This window comes from Chrysemys picta, chromosome 1 (assembly GCF_011386835.1).
Source record: "Chrysemys picta bellii isolate R12L10 chromosome 1, ASM1138683v2, whole genome shotgun sequence".
Lineage (NCBI taxonomy): Eukaryota > Metazoa > Chordata > Testudines > Emydidae > Chrysemys > Chrysemys picta.
The window spans coordinates 315,347,239-315,369,442 of NC_088791.1; the positions used below are offsets into that span (position 1 = coordinate 315,347,239).

At 37.3% G+C, this 22,204-nt stretch overlaps 1 protein-coding gene across 4 annotated transcripts in view; it reads left to right on the top strand.

The window, feature by feature from the left end:
- The window catches only part of PSPC1 (paraspeckle component 1), a 93,623-nt gene that overhangs the window by 13,155 nt on the left and 58,264 nt on the right, over positions 1-22,204 (top strand). For all 4 annotated transcript variants that reach the window (XR_010597837.1, XR_010597835.1, XM_005308892.5 and 1 more), the window contains exons 4-6: positions 607-803; positions 8,260-8,344; positions 9,782-9,890. Coding sequence is in view for 2 of the 4 variants with exons in the window: in XM_005308892.5 (XP_005308949.1) it covers positions 607-803; positions 8,260-8,344; positions 9,782-9,890 (391 nt within the window). In the remaining 2 variants the exon portion in view is untranslated. The remainder of the gene's footprint in view (positions 1-606; positions 804-8,259; positions 8,345-9,781; positions 9,891-22,204) is intronic.

Here is a 22,204-nt window from a genome sequence, read left to right on the forward strand (position 1 = left end):
CTGATTGCTGGAGCCAAATTGCTTACTCAGATGACAAGCAAAAATAGAACGATTTATTTTTAAAATAATGTATGAGATAAATATTTTGGTTCATTGCTCTTTAATGAATTATTACAATAGCACAAGCATTCGAAAAGGATACTGTGAACTAAAATTTTGATGGGCTTTAGTTTTTAAGTCTTTGAGTAATATTTTAATACAGCAAGCCTTGACACTTTTTCAAACATTGGTGTTAAAAAAATCATGTTTATAAGTCACTTTCTTAGCAGCCTAATAATTATTAGTTTAGTTGCATAGTCTTCAGCTAAAGCATCAGAAATTTTCAATATAATGCAAAACAAGTCTTCCTTAAAAAGGAATAAATTTAAAGGGGGCTTGATTTGGACTATTTCTCTGGTCATGCACTCTCATCTTACTGCAGAGTCCTACCATAAAGTTTTGGGACTGAGTTCTGAAAATGAGCTAATATTTTATAATTACAGAAATTGGCTACTTGATTTAAAGTTAGAAATTAAACCGGAATGTTTGATTAGGAATATATTTTGCTACTGTAGCTGGTTATAAATACATATTTCTGTACATTTTAACTGTGTACATTTTTATTAGGGAAAGAGAGCAGCCTCCACGTTTTGCTCAACCTGGAACATTTGAATTTGAGTATGCTTCCCGATGGAAGGCTCTTGATGAGATGGAAAAGCAGCAGCGAGAACAGGTTGACAGGAATATTAGAGAAGCCAAAGAGAAACTAGAGGCAGAAATGGAAGCAGCTAGACATGAACATCAGTTAATGCTGATGAGGCAAGGTAAAAATCAGATACTCCCCCTACTATAAAAATAACCTGTTTCTCTAAAAAGGTTCCTTTGCATAACATATTGAGTGATGAATCTCAGTTGTGTATGACACATGTAAATGTTTGAGATTTTGTTAGACTAAATATTTATTGGCTTTTTAAGAAAATACTTAGAGGTGGGAAACAGTTTTTCATTTGAACCAAAATCAAGTCTACTCATCTTTTACTTTCAGAGTACAATATAATCAGACATAAAACAGACTTCTACAAATTAAAAAAAGTGAGCTTTGCTGGTGACCATGGCCATATTCTTGTTTTCTAACTCCACTTACATCTAAATACTGTGTGTGGAGAGGCTGGGTAGCTTCACAAATTCAGTAGGAAGGTTTTTTTGAGTTTGTTAATGTTGATTGTGATCCTGGGCTGAAATATGTTAATTTTGCACACTGTGTATAGAGAAATTGTGTGACTGGCACTGCTCTTTTGTTTTCCATTTCTTATACAGATAAGAGTGTTGAGGGAGATAATTTTATAGTTTTAATAGCTGAAAGCCTTTTGCTTTGATGCCCAATTTAGGAGGCTAGTGCATGTATGAGTCAAGGAGTATTCCATCCTCACCTTCTTGATTTTTAGTTTATTTTTTTCTGCACAGTTGGAAAGACTGTCAGACTTCTGAGTAAATAATACAATAGCGTCTTTCATTACGAAGGATCCAAAAGCTTTTAACAAACCAGACACGTACAACACTGAAACCTGTTGGATAGTGGCAGGCCACGAGCACAATGCACAACAGTGGAAGTAGGGGAAACTGGCCAAGTGCATCTGGGTAAGCCCTACAAAAAGTGTTGTGGGATCTTCTGATATCCACAATGGGGAGATGATAGCTGGATTTTCAAGTTCTTATCCAAAAGACCAGTACACTGAGCATCCTGCAGTTTTATTCTCTGTTTACCTGGATAGGCTGAAGGTCTGTGTCAACACTTAAGGGATTTGAACCTCCAAGGTTTCAGAGCATGTAGGTGTTTCAAACCTTAAGCCTAGGCAACTAATATGTCCCCTCTGTCACATGTTTAGTTTTAACAAGTAATCATGACATGACAATATAATTCCCCCCCCCCCTCTTCAAAGAACAAGATTTTCTTGTTTCTTGTGATTTTGCTGTAGATTTGATTATTCCATTTTTTTCCACATCTAAGACTTTCATGACTGGGGTAGACTAAAGATATTTCCCAAGTGGCTTTACCAACAAATGCTTTGAAAAGTGGGTACTGTTAAATAGGTCACTTTTTATATAAATAGTTCCTTTGGAGCTAAAACTTCCAATTTGGTTATTTTTTTTAAAGTTTGCTTTTAAAGAGTGTTTTAAAGAGATATAACAGCTTAAAAATCACATTTTTGTTTAATATTTTTATCTGCTGTTATAAGTAAGAGTTGATACAATGGCAAATGTCTCACTTAGGCCTTAATCTGGCATTATCTGTTATGCAAGGGGAAGAAGTCCCCTCTAGGTCTTATGTGATGTTCTGCTTAGGACACCGAGAAGTGTAAGCCACTGTGTTACCCCACTGCCTCAGTAAGTGAGAACTTTGCTGCTGTTAAGCTGTGTGTCAGCTCTCTGACATACTAGCATTGACTGCCTTGCCAGCAAACTCCATAAGGCTCTCCTAGTCTGAATCTTTCCTTGAAGATAATCGGTGAACCCCAGTTCCCCAGAGAAGTCTCCTTGCAGTGTCCAATCTCACCAACAGAAATTAAGTTTGCTGCCTCCAAAGAGATAATGTACACATCAGCCTGTTAGGTTTTCTGAAGACTCACACTTACTTCAATATAACAGCACTGAGAGAATTTACAAACTAAGAAAAAGTTTATTAACAAGGAACAGAGATTTAAGTGATACTAGCAAGAATAAAAGACAGGTATAGTTACAAACAAAACAGAATGCAATGTCTTGCGACTAAAACTTAACGTTAGCAAGTTTTCATGGACTGAGGTGAGGCTGACTGGCCTGTAGTTCCCCGGATCCTCCTCCTTCCCTTTTTTAAAGATGGGCACTTCATTAGTCTTTTTCCAGTCATCCGGGACCTCCCCCAATCTCTATGAGTTTTCAAAGATAATGACCAATGGCTCTGCAATCACTTTTGCCAACTCGTTTCGCACCCTCGGATGCAGCGCATCCAGCCCCATGGACTTATGCTTGTCCAGCTTTTCTAAATAGTCCTGAACCACTTCTTTCTCCACAGAGGGCTGGTCACCTCCTCCCCATGCTGTGCTGCCCAGTGCAGTAGTTTGGGAGCTGACCTTGTTCGTGAAGACAGAGGCAAAAAAAGCATTGAGTACATTAGCTTTTTCCACATCCTCTGTCTCTAGGCTGCCTCCCTCATTCAGTAAGGGGCCCACACTTTCCTTGACTTTCTTCTTGTTGCTAACAGACCTGAAGAAACCCTTCTTGTTACTCTTAACATCTCTTGCTAGCTGCAACTCCAAGTGTGATTTGGCCTTCCTGATTTCACTCCTGCATGCCTGAGCAATATTTTTATACTCCTCCCTGGTCATTTGTCCAATCTTCCACTTCTTAAGCTTCCTTTTTGTGCTTAAGATCAGCAAGAATTTCACTGTTAAGCCAAGCTGGTCGCTTGCCATATTTACTATTCTTTCTACACATCGGGATGGTTTGTTCCTGCAACCTCAATAAGGATTCTTTAAAATGATCATCTAGTCTGATCGCCTGTATGTTGCAGGCCACCCACCCACTCCTTTAGTAAGACTCATAACCTCTGTGTGAGTTACTGAAGTCTACAAATCATGATTTAAGTTACTGAGAATCCAGCCTTTATATTAGTTTAAACTTGCAAGTGACCTATGCCCCATGCGACAGAGTAGGGCAAAAAAACCAACAACCCAGTGTCTCTACCAGTCTGACCTGGGGGGAAAATCCCTTCCTGACCTCAAATATGGCAGTCAGTTGGATCCTGAGCATTTTGGCAAGACTCCCAGAAAGAATTCTCTGTAGTAACTCAGAGCCCTTCCCATCTAGCATCCCATGATTGGCCATTGGGGATATTTGTTACTAGAAGTCGCAGATCGGCTATATACTGTGCTTGATGAGGATGTTTTTTAAAAAGTCGATCAAGCACCTCTCTTTAAAAAAAAAAATTATCTATTGCACTTTGAACATTAAGAAAAGGAATAGTAAATATGAGAAAAACATGTCGTCATATAAATTCATGGTCAGGCCTCATCTGAAATACTGCATGAAGTACTGGTCTCCTCATCTCAGATGAATGTTGCAGAATTAAAATGAGTTCTGAGAAGTGCATTGAGAATGATTAGGGGCATGGAAAAACTCACGTGAGGAGGAATTGAAAAGGCAGATTGTTTCATTTATACACTTTCAACATATTTCCTCTAATATATACCATTGTAGGCAGTCTCGTCATACCATCCCCATCATAAACATATAAAGCTCAGTCTTGAAGTCAGTTAGGTTTTTTGCCCCCCACTGCTCGTCTTGGAAGGCTGTTCCAGAACTTCCCTCTGATGGTTAGAAACCTTCATCTAATCTCAAGCCTGAATGTGTTGATGGCCAGTTTATATCCATTTGTTCTTTTGTCAACGTTGATGCTTAACTTAAATAACTCCTCCTACTCCCTGGTATTTATACTTTTGATGTATTTATAGAAACATGGGAGACCAAAACTGCACAGAGTATTCCAGATGAGTTTTCACCAGTTCCTTGTATAATGGTACTAACACTTCCCTATCTCTACTGGAAATATCCCACCTGATGCATTTTAGGATTGCATTATTCTTTTTCATAGCCACATCGGCAGCTCATAGTCATCCTGTGATCAGCCAATACACTCAGGTCTTTCTCCTCCTTGTTGCTTTCAATTGATAAGTCCCCAGTTTATAGCAAAACAAATTCTTGTTGTTAGTCTCTAAGTGAATGACCTTGCACTTTGCACTATTAAATTTCATCCCATTTCCGTTACTCCAGTTTTCAAGATCATCCAGTTCTTGTATGATATGTTCTTAAGGTAAAATATCTTAGGATATATGTTCCAAGATATTTTATCTTAAGAACATATTTCCAACACACACACATAACTCTTTGTACAAATACCTACACATAAATCACACAATATTCATGACCAGCATGTCACTAGCTTTCATAAAAGACCTTACTTGATGCTCTTAATTTGATTGCTTATTCTTTGGGGTTCAGATCCCCCATTCTTCTGATGGGGTGGATGGACCCTGTTTGTCACACCTCACTACTAAGGTTAACATCCATTATCTCCCGTTCTGCTTCTGGGTCAAATAGGCCCCAGTGGTTTTTTGTGGAGTCCTATGTCTTCAAATGTCCTAGGTCTGATGTTATCACCACTTTCCAGTTTATTGGACCTTCATTTTCATACTGGAGTAAGAATATTCACTTGAACCTCAATCTTACCAGGTTCTTGCTCAATTTTGGATTCCTGATATGCTTGATGAGGATGTTTTTTAAAAAGTTTATCAAGCACATCTCTTTTAAAAAAAATATTATGTATTGCACTTTGAACATTAAGAAAAGGAATAGTAAATATGAGAAAAACATGTCATCATATAAATTCATGGTCAGGCCTCATCTGAAATACTGCATGAAGTACTGGTCTCCTCATCTCAGATGAATGTTGCAGAATTAAAATGAGTTCTGAGAAGTGCATTGAGAATGATTAGGGGCATGGAAAAACTCCCATGAGGAGGAATTGAAAAGGCAGATTGTTTAATTTATATACTTTCAACATATTTCCTCTAATGAATGGAATAGATAAGGTAGATTGAGAGTTTATATTCTCTCATAGCACAAGAAGAAGGCAAGGGAGGGGACATTCAGTGAAATTGAAAGTTTCAAATTCAAAACCGATAAAAGGGAATGATTTTTCACACACAGTGTAATTAGACCATGGAACTCATTGCCACAGGATGTTGTTGAGTCCAAGACTTCTTTGTATTAGGAAAGGACTGGATATTTATATGAACAAGAGTATCCAGAGTTGTAGTTAATGGGGAACATGATGATGAACTAAAAGAGTACTGTAAGGGAGATAAAACCTCAGGTTTTAAATCATTCTCTGTTCGGGATTAAGATGAGTCCTTCATTGAGGGCCAATTACTTTACATCTGCCTGTTTTGGGGGTTCTTGTATGTTCCTTTGAACTATCTAATGCTGGCTACTGCTGGAGACAGGAATTGCTGTATTGGATAAGACCCATGGTCCATTTAGTCCAGTATCCTATGTGCTCTTGACCGTAAAGGTAAATGACATTAGTTAAATGCATTGACCATTTTGATATGAATTAGTAGCTCATTCCTTAATCACATTCAGATTAAGTAATAGAATGGTAATTTTCTAATTTAAAAATGAAATCACTTTGTAATAGTGCTGATAGGGTGGATTTGATTTAAATCAAATTGATTTAAATCATTTAAATCACTAGTCAGGAAGACTTGATTTAATCATGGATTTCTACATAAAAGTGCATTCTTGTTGGTTTTTATAACCTTAATGCATATTCACAATTCAGAGATAGATGTAGGTTTCATTTTTAGAAGGTATACACTATACATTTTTTAAGTGATTTATTTTGAAAACTTTTCAGATTAGTTTTACAGCTATATCAGAAAATGAATGATTGTTCGGTTATTTCATTTATCAAAGGTAATTGAAGCAGATATTTATGAAGTCATTGGGAGGTGAACTATCTCCAATTCAACAGCTTAATCATTAATATTTGGAGGATTTTCTTGACATGCTGTATTAGGAGGAGAACATCACCAGACATTTACATTGTTTTATTTAATTAAAACAACGATGTTATGTATTCTGGATTTTTTTCTTCAACAGCAAACATATGATATTTTAACAAAACAAGCATATGAATTTTTGAATTTAGTTAAACATTCAAGTTTTTTAAAATCAGGTTTGTTTTTGTTAAAATTGTTTTTAACTAAAATAGTTTAAATGAAATATTTAAAAAAAAAAATTAAATCCACTATGTCAGCCAGGTCAACATGAGAAACGTAAAATACTGACTTCTGCAGCTAACTCAGTCATCTTCACCTTCACTTTCCTGTTTGTTCATAATCTGGAAAAGAAAAACAAGCTTTCCTGCTTTTTCAAGTCCCAAATGATTTCTTAATTTGGAATGAATTAGTCCAAAGGAAGAAAATATTCTTTCTACACTGGCAGAAGAAGCTACTGCTGTTAAAAGTGAGATTATCCCATCTCCTAGAACTGGAAGGGACCTTGAAGGTCATTGAGTCCAGCCCCCTGCCTTCACTAGCAGGACCAAGTACTGATTTTGCCCCAGATCCCCAAGTGGCCCCCTCAAGGATTGAACTCACAACCCTGGGTTTAGCAGGCCAATGCTCAAACCACTGAGCTATCCCTCCCTCCCCATTATCACTTCAACAGTCTCTGAATCCAAGTGCTTAAGGGACTTCCACCACTTAATGGATGTGACTTTCTTTAAAACATCATCAGCAAACATATATTTCTAGAATGTTTTTTATTCCCAAACTGGGTCTCTCTTACAGTCTGCTGCCATTATAGGTTTTCCCTTCTAGTGAGAGAATGGTATAGTAGATCTCAAATCAGTGAAGGCTACACTCAGAAAGACCTCAAGACTTCTGGAATATGCTGCTCAAACAGTTTCACTTTTATTTTACTGCCTGTCCCTCCCTTCTCACATTTATCTCCAGACTTCTCCTTGTCCAGATCTATTCTGCCCCCAACAATCTTCTACTCATTGAACTTTCTGAAACTTTGCACTTTTAGAGAGAGGGGAGGGATTGACTCTGTGTACACAAATTTGCAGAGGGACAATAGGGTTGAGGTCTGTTATTTCTCACCTCTATGTATTATTTATTTGTTTTAAAACATTTTTAATGTTAACAAGCCTGTGATCTCTGGACACACAAATTCATGGTTTGAGAACTGCAAAACTAAGCCTCTCTGAAGGTATCTTCTAGATTGAGCACTGAGTCCCATTGGGTAGATAGAAAGATGAACCTAAATAATCTATACAGAAACGCTTGGAACTCCATAAGATTGGGTTCCTAATCCATGAACTATTGGAACTCATTTACAAAACTTCTTAAACATTACATGAATATATTGTCTCATACTATAGAATTAGAATTTATAATCCCTATTCCATAATAAGAATATCTTTGAGCTATAATGTATCTTAATTAAAACTATCTTTAGATAGGTTTTTTTCCTCAAAAAGCATTTTCTCAAAAAATTCCAATTTAAATAAAAAAAAATCTGATTTTTATTCTTTTTTAAAAATCATTGATTTTTATCCACCGTGGGTAGTGAACATTTTGCTATGTGCATTCCACTACTGACAATGGAACACTTGCAACCACTGAAGTAAAAAAGAATAATTAAGGGTCTTATATAATATCTAACTTTTTGCAGATCTCATGAGGCGCCAGGAAGAACTGAGACGTTTGGAAGAACTTAGAAATCAAGAGCTACAGAAACGCAAGCAAATACAATTGAGGTATTTTGTTTTATTTGGTATTAAACATTCTAAATATGTAACTGATATTCTAGGTCTAAGTGAATGAATGTAGGTATTCTAGTTTAGAGGGACTGATTATGAAATCTAATGCAAGCAGTTTTTTTTGTTTTTTTTAAAAAGAATGCAACAATAATGCTTCTCTGCAGGTGCAGAAGAATATAAATATATGATGTTTCAATCCAGATATACCTTAAAAATAAACAGAATATGAAACAGAGGGCTTACACCAATTAGAAAGTGGTATGTTTAATAATTCTGTGGGTTTATTATTTCTTATGGTCAGCTGCGTTCAGTCTAAATAGCGTAGGATTATATTAATTTGTTTTCTACATTCCTTGTGCCAGTTTCTTTTAAGATTATGTAGGAGGTGCATTTGACTACATGAAGTTGAATTTGTCCCATTTTGGGGCACTGTTCTTCAGTTAGATTAAAATTATGATACAAAATGATGCAGTCTCTTTAATTTATGATAGAGATTTTTCTGCAATAATTACCCAGTTATAACTTTCTCATATGCATCTGTGTGCTCTGTGACATCTGTCTCTGAATACTAAAATAAACATTCTTTTTTAAGATCTATTTTTACAAACGTGGATATTTTATTAATGTACTAAGATTCAATAAAATTGGAGAAGCGGCTTAGTTACTTGAATTGAGTTTACCAATGCCTTTTGGGAGAACTGTTTTCTGATGCTCCTATTGCTTAATTTTGCATTTCAAAATAATTTACTGCAGTGAAATATGTACCAGAATGCAAAAAACAAATTGCAGGAGTTATTGATAAATTGTAGTTTTTAATGTTGTTAAAAAAATTCTCAGTTATCCAGGCTTAAACTATCATAACCATGGCAAGCAGAGAACACCCCTATAATGCTGTTAGGTATATACCAGGTGTGTGCCAAAATACTTCAGTGAAATGTCAAAGCCCAAAAGATGGAGTGGAGGACTAGTAGTAAAATGTTATGTTGCTATATAATTTAAGCCAGGGGTCCCCAACGCGGTGCCCGCGGGCACCATGGCGCCCACCGGGGCATCTAAGTGCGCCCGCGTACTGGCCGGCATACAAGCATCCGCCAAAATGCCGCCGACAAGCATCATCATCCAGAGGCGTTGCCGCCGAAATGCCGCCAATCAGCGGCATTTCGGCAGCGACACCTCTGGATGCTACTGCTTGTCAGCGGCATTTTGGCGGCGACCCCTATTGACATTGCTGCTTGTCGGTGGCATTTTGGCGGATGCTCGTCCGCCGCCACGGTCCTCCGCGCCAGACGAAAAAGGTTGGGGACCACTGATTTAAGCTATAAGAAATTTTTTTAATTAACTTGAAATTCATTCAGGTTTGCCCTAAAAGTCTATTGAAACACATGTATGAAGAGGTCATGAACATAATTTACACAAGTTTATGAATACTTTTAGACATGAAGAAGAACATCGACGTCGTGAAGAAGAGATGCTACGGCAGAGAGAACAGGAAGAACTGAGACGACAGCAGGAAGGAGGATTTAAACCAAATTTCTTGGACAATGTAAGTAGAATTCTATTTGATTAAAATCTGAAGTGCAGAAGAACCTTTGGTTCTTTTCCTGTATTTTCAAGAATGACCAGATTGAAATGTCTTCCTCTCCGGGCTACTTGAACTACTTTCCTGTGAATGCTCTTATTTCTGTAGCAGAGAGACCACAGTGATCAATAGTATGGTCTCATTTTATCCCCCATGATTTTCCTCCAAGTCAGTTATTCAGAATTTTAACTAAGTGAAGGTTTTTAGATATTCATATATTTTGTACATTCAGGAAGTATTATCTCCTGTATAATCCCACAATTTAAACACACTTCTACTATTTTCCAAGGTCAGATGACAGTGTTTCCCTTATGAATGGAAATATAGATAATAGCAAAGGTCATGTCTACATCGAGAGTTGCACTGGTTTTATTAAAGGCATTAATTTTAAATCACTTAAGTTTAAAGTGGTGCAAACCCCTGTATGAACTCTCTTACTTTAGTTTGAGTGGTTTATTTTGTTTTAGATTAAGTCTGTCAGGGAAAATAAGCCACTTTTAAACAGAAATAAGTGTTTACACAGTGGCTTGCATGGTTTAACTAAATTGGTAAAAGTTTGTAGACAAATCCTAAGATTACAGCCCATCTTGATTCTATCACTGTGGGTGGAAAAAGGAGAATATTTTCTAAATTAGGTCTAAAGATAACCTGCAAAGAAAAAAAGGGCATATATCCGTTTTCATGAACTGGGTTAGGTGGCCTAGTGGTTAGCGCATTAGTGTCACCACCCAGTGGGTAGACCTTACATTTCAGGCCCTCTTTTAATTAGAGGTGCAGAGAGGTGGGCACGTGGCTTGGATTCCTCCTGTAGTAGCGGCAATAGTAGGGAGCCTGGGCCTGCCCACTCCAGTGGGCTCCGACCTAGGGGCCCTAGGAGAGTCAATAGTATGTGGCCCACAAAGGTGCCCTCCAAGTTACCTTTTGTGGGTCACTTCCTATCTTCTGCTTTTCTCCCGCCCCCCCCTCAAGTCCAGTATAAAGTGAAAAGAAAAAGAAAAGGCAACCAAACTATCATCCCTCGCAGGGGTCTGCACACAATCTTATTCCCTCTGGGAGTCTTCTCCAGCTCCCTTGTCAGGAGCCTTCAGAGTAGGTCTGTCTGCCTCCCTCCTGAGCTGGGTTGTTCCCTTTTCAGTCCTTTCTCTAGTTGGAGCATGCTCTGGAGGGGCGTGGAAACCTGTGCCCAGTCCTGTCTTTTTACCCCCTTCTGGCCCAGTATGGAGTTTGTATACTCCATCACATTTGGAAGATACTGATGTCTGGAGCACTAGTGAAATGATGACATCATGAGAGAGGGGGAGAGTTTGACAATTTGAGACTCTTAGGTCTGGTCTATGGACAATTATTGTACTGATCTTTCAGTTGGGTGAGGGGTGACTTTTCTACAGAAATAGTTAAATTAGTACACCTAGTGTGGACACAGTTGTAATGTTGTTAAGTTATAGCTATTCTCTTTGGGAAGGGGAATAAGGTATGCACATATAAATCATCTTTATTCTGATATATCTGCGTCTGCATTATGGGGCTTGTGCCACTTTAAATATCCAGTATATTTAAAGCAGTACAATTTATGTATAGACAAGGCCTTAGCTTTGGGTTGTTTTTAGCACGTTCCTCAATGATTTCACATTTTGGAGAAAGAATATCATTGTTAAATATTCAGCACCATCGCACTAGCTATTAAGGTTGAAGAGAAGACAACATGCACGTTCTGAGACATCCCAGGAGGTTCTTTAGCAAAACTATACAAAACCACATTTGCTATTCCAAGCAGAACCCCCTTTTTTCACTTTTTTCCCCAGGGTGGTGGTGGTAGGAATGGAGCAAAAAAAGGCATGGGTTATAGTTTTCTGTGTGGCATTGCGAAGTGCTATTAGAGGTTTTGGCCAGATCTATATTTGATTACACCTCTCTAAAAAGCTTGATGCAGAAAATATTTCAGATTTTTTCCTTCATTTCCATATGTGCTTGCATTGTGAAAAAGAAAATGTGTAAGCATTGTGCATGTTTTGGGTGAGGGAAGCGATAGAAGAAAAAGAGATTTCAGAAGTCTGGAAGGTGAAAATATTGCTATTGCCCCTTCGTGTGTAGTTTTTAACGTAGGGTTATATAGGATTTATGTATTATAAAACTTACATAATTATATTTAAATATAGGGATTAAGTATTTTATGATTGATCTTGAGACTGTACTTGAAATGCCAAATTTTACTCTCTAGATCACATTAGTGTCTAAAGACCTATAGCATATAATCTTTTACATACAGCATGTGTTTTACCTATCCTCTTTAAGGCTGTATGAATGTGAACGTCAGATCCTGTCATTTCACTGAAATTTGACCCTCTGTTAAAGCTGATGTCCTGAACAAACACAAAAATATAGCATGAGAAGGGAAAAGGATGGTTTAAGTGGAAAGTATTTTAATTTCTGTTAATAATTTATGCTGCTTCACACATTGAAGTGGTCAGGATGCCTTTTTTGGGGAGCAAAGTGGTGGTGTACTTACTGTAAACTCTTTTCGGATAAACTTGTATAAATGTTCCATTGAGTTCCACTCTGAGTAATTTGTGATCGCCTGAAACAGTGCTGCTGCAGGAAATTGTATGTATATTTTGAAATAGTCATACAAGTATGAATCTGCTAAAACTGGTATGAGTTACACTAAAAATGGTTGCATATAAATTTATTTATTTTTAAATTGGGATATGTCATGTGAACTTGAAATGGCAGATTCCAAATACTACTATTGAACTATCTCATGGTTTTCAGGTCAGGTTTAATGATTCTAGTATTGTAGTGATAAGTTGGCTTTCATTCCAATAGCATTTTTAAAGCCGTGCAAAAATTAAAATACAGTAATTTACGTGATTATGGAACTTTTCCTCTAACAGTGGTTTCTAATGGAAGGAATCCATATTATACTTACACAACTTTTACTTTTGAATGTAGCAGATGAAACCAATTTCATATATGTACATTACAGTACATCTATAGATAACTATAAGTGACAGTAATTTTAAAGTGTGAACGAGAGCTTCTTTATTAAAAACATCTGGTTTTGGAGTAAATCAGAAAGATGAACAACTAATTTCAGGATATTGAGAAGTGGTGTATCTAATGAATTTCTGCCATCAGATTAATGAATAGGATTTTTTTCTATGATCATATTCCCTTTTAGTGATCAGTTTCTAGCTCAGACTTGTTGATTGTAAGCAGACTTGATCTGCTAATTTGTCTTAGCATTAGACTGCCCTTTTATCAATATTGAGAATGTTTACTTCTGTATTTGAAGCCTCAAACTTTGATTGTCATGGTTGAAACAGTAATTTCTATAATATATGAATATATTCATGGATGGTTTTCACTGTATCCAATCTTTGCCAGCAAACTCTAATTATGGCATGTTTCTTTAATCCTTAGAAGATCATACACTCTAATATCACTTTTGTATATGGAAAGAAATTAGTAATTGTTTCTAATATTTGTTTTTGTTTCTTAAAAGCTTTGAAAATATAAGCTTCCTTCACTTATATCCTATCCTTTTCACTGTTCAGTTTTAAAGAAGGACCTAATGGTAAGTGTAATGATTACCAGAATTGGAACCCTTCATGCAAGGATCTTATATCAGGCTATCTTCATTCATTAAGGTTACTTTCCATATCTTTAATTATTTTTTAACTCTCTTAAACTTTGATTTTCAATATGTTTGACTAATTTTGAAAAGAGCACTTACTTTGAAAAGAGTTTGATTGCTATTTTTTAATATACTATACTAATTGCATTTGATTCAGTTACTAGTCAGTGTTTCTCAGTTTTATTTTTAACTGACAAAAATATAAGCCAAACAACAAAAGTTTCTAATTTAAGCTGTTTTAAGTCTTTGAAAGGTTGATTCGGCCTGCTTCCTCAAAGAGGTAATATTGAATTTACAAAATTAGGAATCTGCTTGCTCTCTGCCTTAATAGACGACTTTTTCCGAGGGATGTTTAAGGATTTTCTTCTGTAATTATTGTTACCTGTAATGCAGCGACAGTTACCCTTAAATCCCCTTTTTATACTGTTTAGGATTCTGTTTTCTTAATGTTTAAAGGTTGGCGCTCACAGAAGTCTGCCTTTATAGCTCAAAGATCACTATATAAATTCTATACAATTTTCAGTTGTCGAGTTTTGTTCTAATTTAGTTTAGTTACTAGCCACATAATTATTTGCTTTTTAATGTGATATTTCTTACTCTCGAGCACAAATAACTTCAAAAGTTATACTTTAGTAAAGCTATTCAAATTGCATAATGTTTAAAAACCACTCCATTGGATGCTAAAGTGAACGTTGTGTGCATGTGTATCAAAACCATTTCCCCAAATGTTCGTTTCAGTGCTTAGAATCTGTTCTTTTAATTCACTTTCCTCCATTTGGGTGGGAGACGTGGAGATCATCATTCTGAACCAGTACTAACAAAAATATTGTGCTTTCTGGGCAGGTCTACCAAAAATAGGCAGAAAAAATGCAGGAATTGTGTTCTTAGAGATATGGTTCTGCAGCAGCAACATAAAATAAAGTGTATATAATAAGATCAAATGGAGTATTGTAACCTGATAAAACACTAGTTACAAGGATTGAACAGGGCCATCACACTTAAGATCTATGTACTGATCTTTAAAAGAGGAAATCCTGGTATAGACTTCGGTGTTTTTGAAAATTTTATCCCAAGTTCCGTTTTCAAATTGACAGAGGCATTTAACCGAAGTGTCATAGAAAGTCAATGAGATTTAGGCTGCTAAGGCACTTACTCTTCTAAGAATTTTATCCCTTGGTTTTTTAAAAAATTGTTAATTGTAGCTGTTTAGTTGACTTCCCATTTGTTTTCTTACCTGAACAGTGGGGCTTCTACCTATGTTCCATAGGCTTCAGAGTAAGGTGTCTGCCACAGCAGAGGTTGCTTGAATAGAAGAGTCTCTAGTAGCTTCAAAATGCAGAAGCCCTAAAAGAGCTGGGAGCAAAACAGAGAAAAAGTGCAATCCTCTCCTCTTTCCCTCTCCCCCACAAGCAAATGGTGGTGAGTGTTTTTTAAGGATTTTTTCCTTCCAACTCCATTCCAAAACTGAGAGTAGGGAAAGAACTTGTTTCCCTATTTCTTTTCTCTCTTGAAGGTGCTGCTGTTGTGGCTGGCCCTGTCTCATGCTGATGTACAAATAAACACTAGTAATAAGCATGAGTTCTACTTGTGATGAGATAGAAAAGCAGAGGGTCAGTTGAGGGCCCCTAAATATGATACCAGGATTGGTCAGGTTACACACCCTGGCCCTTATTTAAAAAAAAAAAAAAAAAAAAAAAAAAGACAGTGAATAGAGCTGCACTTCAATCATTCTGATTTCCTTGTACATCTAAAGGCCGTGCTAACTTTGAGAATTTTGAATACAGGATTGGGCACTTGTGATAAAACTAATATTCTTTTCTTCTCTTAACCTTTTGTTGTCTTTTGAAGAAATTGTCTCTTGTGCCACATAAATACTTTAAGTAAACAAGGTCAACTGAATATGTCTGTTCAAACCAGTGTGTGACAGTGAGCTGTCTACTATCAATAAATGCCAATTAGTTTCTATAATAATTTGGTCAACTTAGTGTGCTTTTCAGACCCTGACTCATCCCAGTAGTCCATGAATATAGTCTCTGTTCCTCAGCATAAACTGCTGTAAATTAAACAAACTGCTTTATAAAAAATTTATTGAAGTGTTTCACTTAGAAATTTTCTCATTGTAATCCAGTATACATACGAATGCATGTAATAAGTTGTTTTTGACACTTTAATAGCTTTTATAGGTCTTTTAATGTAAAACCGGGTTCTGAAAAGACAAATTTGACTAAATGAAACAGATAAAACTAAATGAACAAAAGTCATGACTGTGATACTTCCCTGTGTGGCTTTTTATTCAGTGGTGGATCAAGTTATTTCCCGTAATAAAGTCCTGTAGGTTGGGGGTAGGGCAAATGTTTTTTTAAAATGTGTGACATATTTCTGCATTTCTTTGTAACTGTGTTAAATTGGTTTGGCAATACCATTAAAAAGTTTTCTTTCAAAAAAATGGTGGTGATGCACGCTGTAGGGAAAGCACTTCTTTTTTTTGCCCTTACACTTCCTCCATGCGCAAAACTCCCACTGAAATATATACTGCAGCCCGTAGATGGTAATGGACATAATTCTGCAACAACTATTAAACAGACCTTAAGAATACATCAGCTTTATTTTCAGAAACAAAACATCTGTTTTCAGACTACAAAATAATTAAAGCCTGTAAATGGTGCAGGTATTGCATTTTCTTACAGTAGGAAAACACTGCATGCATAGTGCAGATCCCACTTGTTACAGCAAAATGTCTATTTGTGTTTAGCCATGTTTATAAAACATTTTATATTTTTCATATATATATATATATATATATATATATATATATATATATATATATATATATATATATATATATATATATATATATATATATATATATATATATATATATATTTTGTTTCGCAAAGCTGTATGAAAGTTGTCTTCCAGTTTTGCGGAGAGCAGCTATATTAATGAAAATAAACATTTTTTGAGTATTAGTATGGGAGGGTACTGTCTGAAATTCTTAACCTGTTTCTCTCCTTTTCTCATTGTTTCTGCAGTGGGAAGGGTGTAAAGCAGGTAAAGTCACCACCCAGCTACACGGAAAAGCTGCATGTTCATAGAGAGAGCCTGCTTTTATTAACAAAAATGTAATTCCAAAATAACACTATGAACTCCAGTCTGAGCCTTTTCTTTAGAACTGGGTGCTTCTGAAGTTCCTATCACCAGGACCTGTCTGTTGTAGACTCTATTCCCCTCTGCCAAAGGTTTATTCCCACATTCCATATATTCAAGATGGAGTCAATAATCAGCCTGCAATTTCTTACAGGTTTCCCACACCTGCTAAGATCAGTGGTTCCAAAACTACTGGTTGACATACCTCCTTATTTTAAAATATATATATTATATTTGAAGTACCACATGCAATTTTATTCCTTTTGTGCAAATTTATTTTTGGCCTTAATAGGTTTACTTGAATATTCACAAACTCGTACCAAAACAAATTTTTGAATTTGGCTGGTGGAGATCTGCCTGGGAAAAAAATTAGAAGAGAAGGAGGGTTAGCTGCGGGGGGGGAGGGGGGGCAGTTTGGGTGGGAGAGTTAGAGGACAACTGGTCAGGAATTTTTTGACAAAACACTTTTTGTCTGAAAATGCCAGTTTGTTGAAATTGAAATTTTGCAGGAACCTACCAGCTTTGACGAAACTTCTGTTGGAAAAAGGTTTCTTGGGTTCAAAATGGAATTTCTGGTAAAAACCAGACTCTCACCCATCCCTGAATAACTTGGTGGTCAGGGCACTCTCCTGGGATGTGGGAGACACTGGTTCAGTTCCCTGCTCTGCCTTGTTTAGATGAGTGCCTTTAACACCAAGCTATTGGCTATTCTGGGATTTGTCTCTCTTCCGTTTGTTTTTGTGAAAAACTTCAAAAGCTTTAATTTTTGTCCTGATGCACAATGGGAGAATTTTTTGAAGTCAGAGGTTAGACTGAGTGTAGTTACTTTGGTAGGAGTGCAGGGAAGGCTCTGATGGTGGGTATGTGGGGAGTCCAAGGAGGGCTAAGAAGGGAGGAGCAGAGAGGTGGTGGTGGGGGATGCTTTACCTGGGAATCAGGCAGCTTCAACTTCTATCGCCCTTGTTCCTGGTTCCCATCCAGTTCTTTGAACCAGAGATTTCTGCCAATTCTACTGCAGCCCTAGGCTTCTGTGGAGAGTTTCCCACAGATTTCCTCTTGCCCTGGACTCACAATTCCTTCCTCTTGCTTAAGGGATTCCATAGCCCTCCTTCACTGGATTATACCAGGATTCAAGCAGGTTTCCCCAGTCCACTAGTATCTAGGTTACCGCCTTTTCCACAGAACCTCCCTTGGTCCTTGGATTGACACTCTTTGTCTCAGGCGCCCACAGTTGTCCTCTCTGCCAGGAGTGGCCAAACTTACTGCCCCTCCGAGTCACATACAATAATCTTCAGAAGTTGGAGAGCCGCAAGACATGCACAGTCTGTCCCACTGGGCGGTGAATGCCAGAGTGTGGGTTTTTTCCCCCAATGACTGACACACACACACCTCTCTCTCTCTCTCTCTCTCTCTCTTCCCCCCCTCCCCCTTAGTCCCACCACAGGGAAAAAGCCCCTAGTCTTACCACTCCACTGCAGGGCAGAAGCCCCTAGCTCCCCCCTGCCCAATCTTGTAGGTGGAGAATGGGGAGGAGGTACATGGGGGGGGGGGGCTCTGGGAGCCAAACTTTAACTGTAAAAGAACCACATGCTGCTCACGAGCCACAGTTTGGCCATGCCATGGATTTGGGTGGTGATTCAGGCAGGCTTCCCCAGCCTACCAGCTTCCCGTCTGATTCTGGTTCCCCTATCAAGGGGTCTCTCTCCTGACTTAGTGCTCCCCTGCAGTTCTGCTCTCCAAGCTGTCTACCCTCTCCTTAATCTTCTTGGAAGTCACTTAATAACTGGGTTTTATGGTATTAAGGAGGTAGCTATCTGACACCTGGCTCCCATGCCTCAGTCTGCTGCTCTCCTGAATATCTTTTTCCTTAAAGGGGCTATGTAATGGAACAGGGTTTGGCTGGCCTTGGGCCTCACTTCCCCTTAAAGGGGACAGACCACCCTGTTCCAGTGTACCACTTCAAACAAGGTTATGTACACAATTTGGGAACGTCTGGAATAGGTTAGTAAGAGAATTCCAGCATCCTGATTTGTGGTAGGAAAACTTCCAAAAACAAATCAAGCAGAATTTTTTCCCCTGCTCAGATAGTATTTTGTAAAGGTTGGGAACTGATTTCTAATCTTATATTCAGCTCCTAAACACGTATCATTAATGTCATTTTTCAGTAATATAGTAGCCACCAACTTTGGCTCAGATGTGCTTATTTAAAGAAAAACTTGAATTTTAGTTATAACTTGCACTTCATACAGGATGAAGTAGGAATGTTTAGATTCTTTAGAACAGGGGTCGGCAACCTTTCAGAAGTGCTGTGCTGAGTCTTCATTTATTCACTCTATTTTAAGGTTTCGCGTGCCAGTAATACATTTTAACGTTTTTAGAAGGTCTCTTTCTCTAAGTCTATAATACATAACTAAACTATTGTTGTATGTAAAGTAAATAAGGTTTTTAAAATGTTTAAGAAGCTTCATTTAAAATTAAATTAAAATGCAGAGCCCCCCGGACTGGTGGCCAGGACCCGGGCAGTGTGAATACAACTGAAAATCAGCTCGCATTCCAGAGTTTGCCTACCACTGCTTTAGAACAAAGTGTTGAGCAAAAAGGTTTTGATTTTCCTTTGATATGTGCAAAAATAGCCTTACCCAGGTTATTTGGAGGTATACAGTATACAATTTTAAGCTTGTTAGTTTATTACAATTATTTACAATTTTCAGTGTTTGAACAAAATCTACATTCAATTTCAATTTTTTCATAAGAACATACAAACAGTAGGTAATTTTATAAAATAGAATTTAGAAGACTTGTCAATCCATACATACTAAGCTTTTGTCTGCATCATGCAGTGGTCAGGATCACAGTGAAATAAGCAGAAATCACTAGTGTGAATCGATGCAATTGTTGTTTCTTCAGACTCACAGTTCTGTTGAGTCTTGCAGAGGGCGCAGAGCATATTCTCTCACCTGTTGTTCCTTTTTTCTAGACTTTTATATCTAGTTTAGTTCTTTGAATATGGTTGACAAATCAAGAAACTGAAGGAAAAACTCTTGTAAATGTATTTCTTGTGTATGGAAATGCAACTCAAAAGTTGATAAACACCTTGTTTAGAGCCCTAGACAGCACTAGCATGCCAACAGAGACCTTAAATACAGCTGACACAAATTTTTGGACTTAATTGTAGTTTGTATGCTCATTTTATACTATCACATGATTTTATTTACTTATGTAAATAAATGCTTCATCCATTTTATGTCTGATAACGATGAAGCCCCCTCCTTTTCTGTGGGGCAGATGAAATCAAATGATGCAGTTTCATTCCACCACTTACTGTTAATGCTCAAGTCCTGGACACTAAATTTACATTGCCAGTTATGAAGCTCTCCACAAGTGACCACCAGAAAAGTCTGATTCCCAACATTGGACTCCTGTAATAGCAAACTGCTCCAGCAAATCTTTTTTCTCTGAGGATAACACTGCTTCCAGGACTTCATCAGCAAATTAGGGAAGCTTTTTTGAAGAGATGAGGACCAGGTGGTCTGTCACTAGAAAGTGTAAATCTATTTTTTAAAAGGGAACAAAATTAGTTATTTATTCACCCAGCCCCTTTCTCCCCCCTCCCTCCCATTAGTGAGGATCAGTTTCCTTTGAAGACCCCATATATATTTACTCAAGCTGAGAAGAGAGAAACTTTTCAGTTTTAGCTGGATTTGTCCATCTTTCTGAGCCATAGAAATCATATCTGTGCAGATTCTCTTGAGATTGAGAATTCCTGGCTAGATTAACAATCCAGTCTCCTGTTTCTGTGGCTAGGAAAGTTTATAATTGTTCTGAGAGTTCTAATTATCTAGAGTGAGGGATAAACCATCTAGCAGGTAGGATAAGTATATCTAGGGGAATGGTATCTTTTCTTGTCAATATTCACATCTCTAGAATTCAGTTTTGGCACCCATCGATGAAACTATTAACATTCACAGTGAATTCAAGGAAACCTGGTTTGCAGATCTGCGTTACCTGTTTAGATACAGGTGTAGACTCTCCCACAGATTCCCATCTTTTTTTTTTCCTGGGACATGGACCTCCTCTTGGATTGACAGACACCAGCACGAAGGCTTGATATGTGAAAGTTTAACTATTCAGTAACAATGGGGTTAAATTACTTAAATTTTAGGAGAACCAGGATTTGCATTATATGACGATTTTGTGAGTGTCTCTTGATGTCAAGGTGAGTGCTGTCTTTTTAAGTAAAAATCCTTTATCTTTTGTAAAAGTGTTTTGATTAACAATGAGAATTACTCAAGCTTCAGTTCTGTGCTTTACAAACCTAAGCTTTATGCTGTAACCGGTTATTCAGTAGAGGCTAATGCTCTTACGGTCTGATAATTTTAATCTCAGACCTCCCATAAAAAATACTGAAATTAGTACTTGCAACTCTGTGCATGTCTCCCTTTGAGCCTGTTGGCACCACTTTAAATTTAGTTCTAGTTGCCATTGTTTTCCCTAGATGAGTGAGCTGTTCTTTTCTTCTAGCAGACTTTTACATGATTATTAAGAAAAACAAAGCAAATTTGTGTACTAGTTCTTTTTCCTAAGTGTTCAGATGAATGGCTGACTGGCTCGATGAATCCAGAAATAGTTTTAAAGCTTCCAAAGGCCATCAACCAAATGGGTTGAAGTCTGCAATTTAAATAAGCTTGTTTTTAGAAGGTGCCCACTGTAGTGTTAAGGGTCACTCAATGAGATCAACAGCTGTCTTGTAAGCTAAAAGGGCCTACATTATAGAATTTTATGCTAGAACACAGCATTTGGGTTCTAGCACTTGGATTAGAGAACATGTTGCTGAATGCATCTTGGTAATCAATATAGATCAGGATATGTTCTGTTCAGTATTGTCATCTGACTTGAGTGCTCCAAGTTAAAACATAAAATTTTCTAACAAAGATCAATCCAGACAGTGGAGCCTTTCATGGATGAGACTTACAGAGCTGCATTTTGGTCCTCAGCTCAGCCTATGACAGAGATTTGAATCCTACCCTCACTTTATTGACACTACTACTTGCGTCCTGATATCTTGCCCTTGCTTATGTATTACACTTATGTCATATCTTTAATTAGGTTAATTGTAAATTCTTCGTGACAGGGATCATGTTTTTCTGTACGTTTGCATAATGCCAGGTGTAACCCACTAAAGTTTGATTATACAAGTACCCCAATAATTCCATTTAACTGCAGGAATAGCAAGTGGGTTCAGTCTATTTTGACAGTGGAACGCCCAACTGTAAATAGTAACACACAAGATAAATGTGCAGATTTGGACAGTAGTGGATGTCCATATCCTGAGTTGTTCCAGTTTGGAATAAACACACAACAATGTAGTAAAGCTGCTCAGACTAAAAATTATAGGAAGACAGTTTGCAGGTTAATTAAGACTCCTCATAAATTTAAGCATGATGTTATTACAGCAGTACAGTAAATACTGTGCAAACAAAAACAGAAACATACAGAT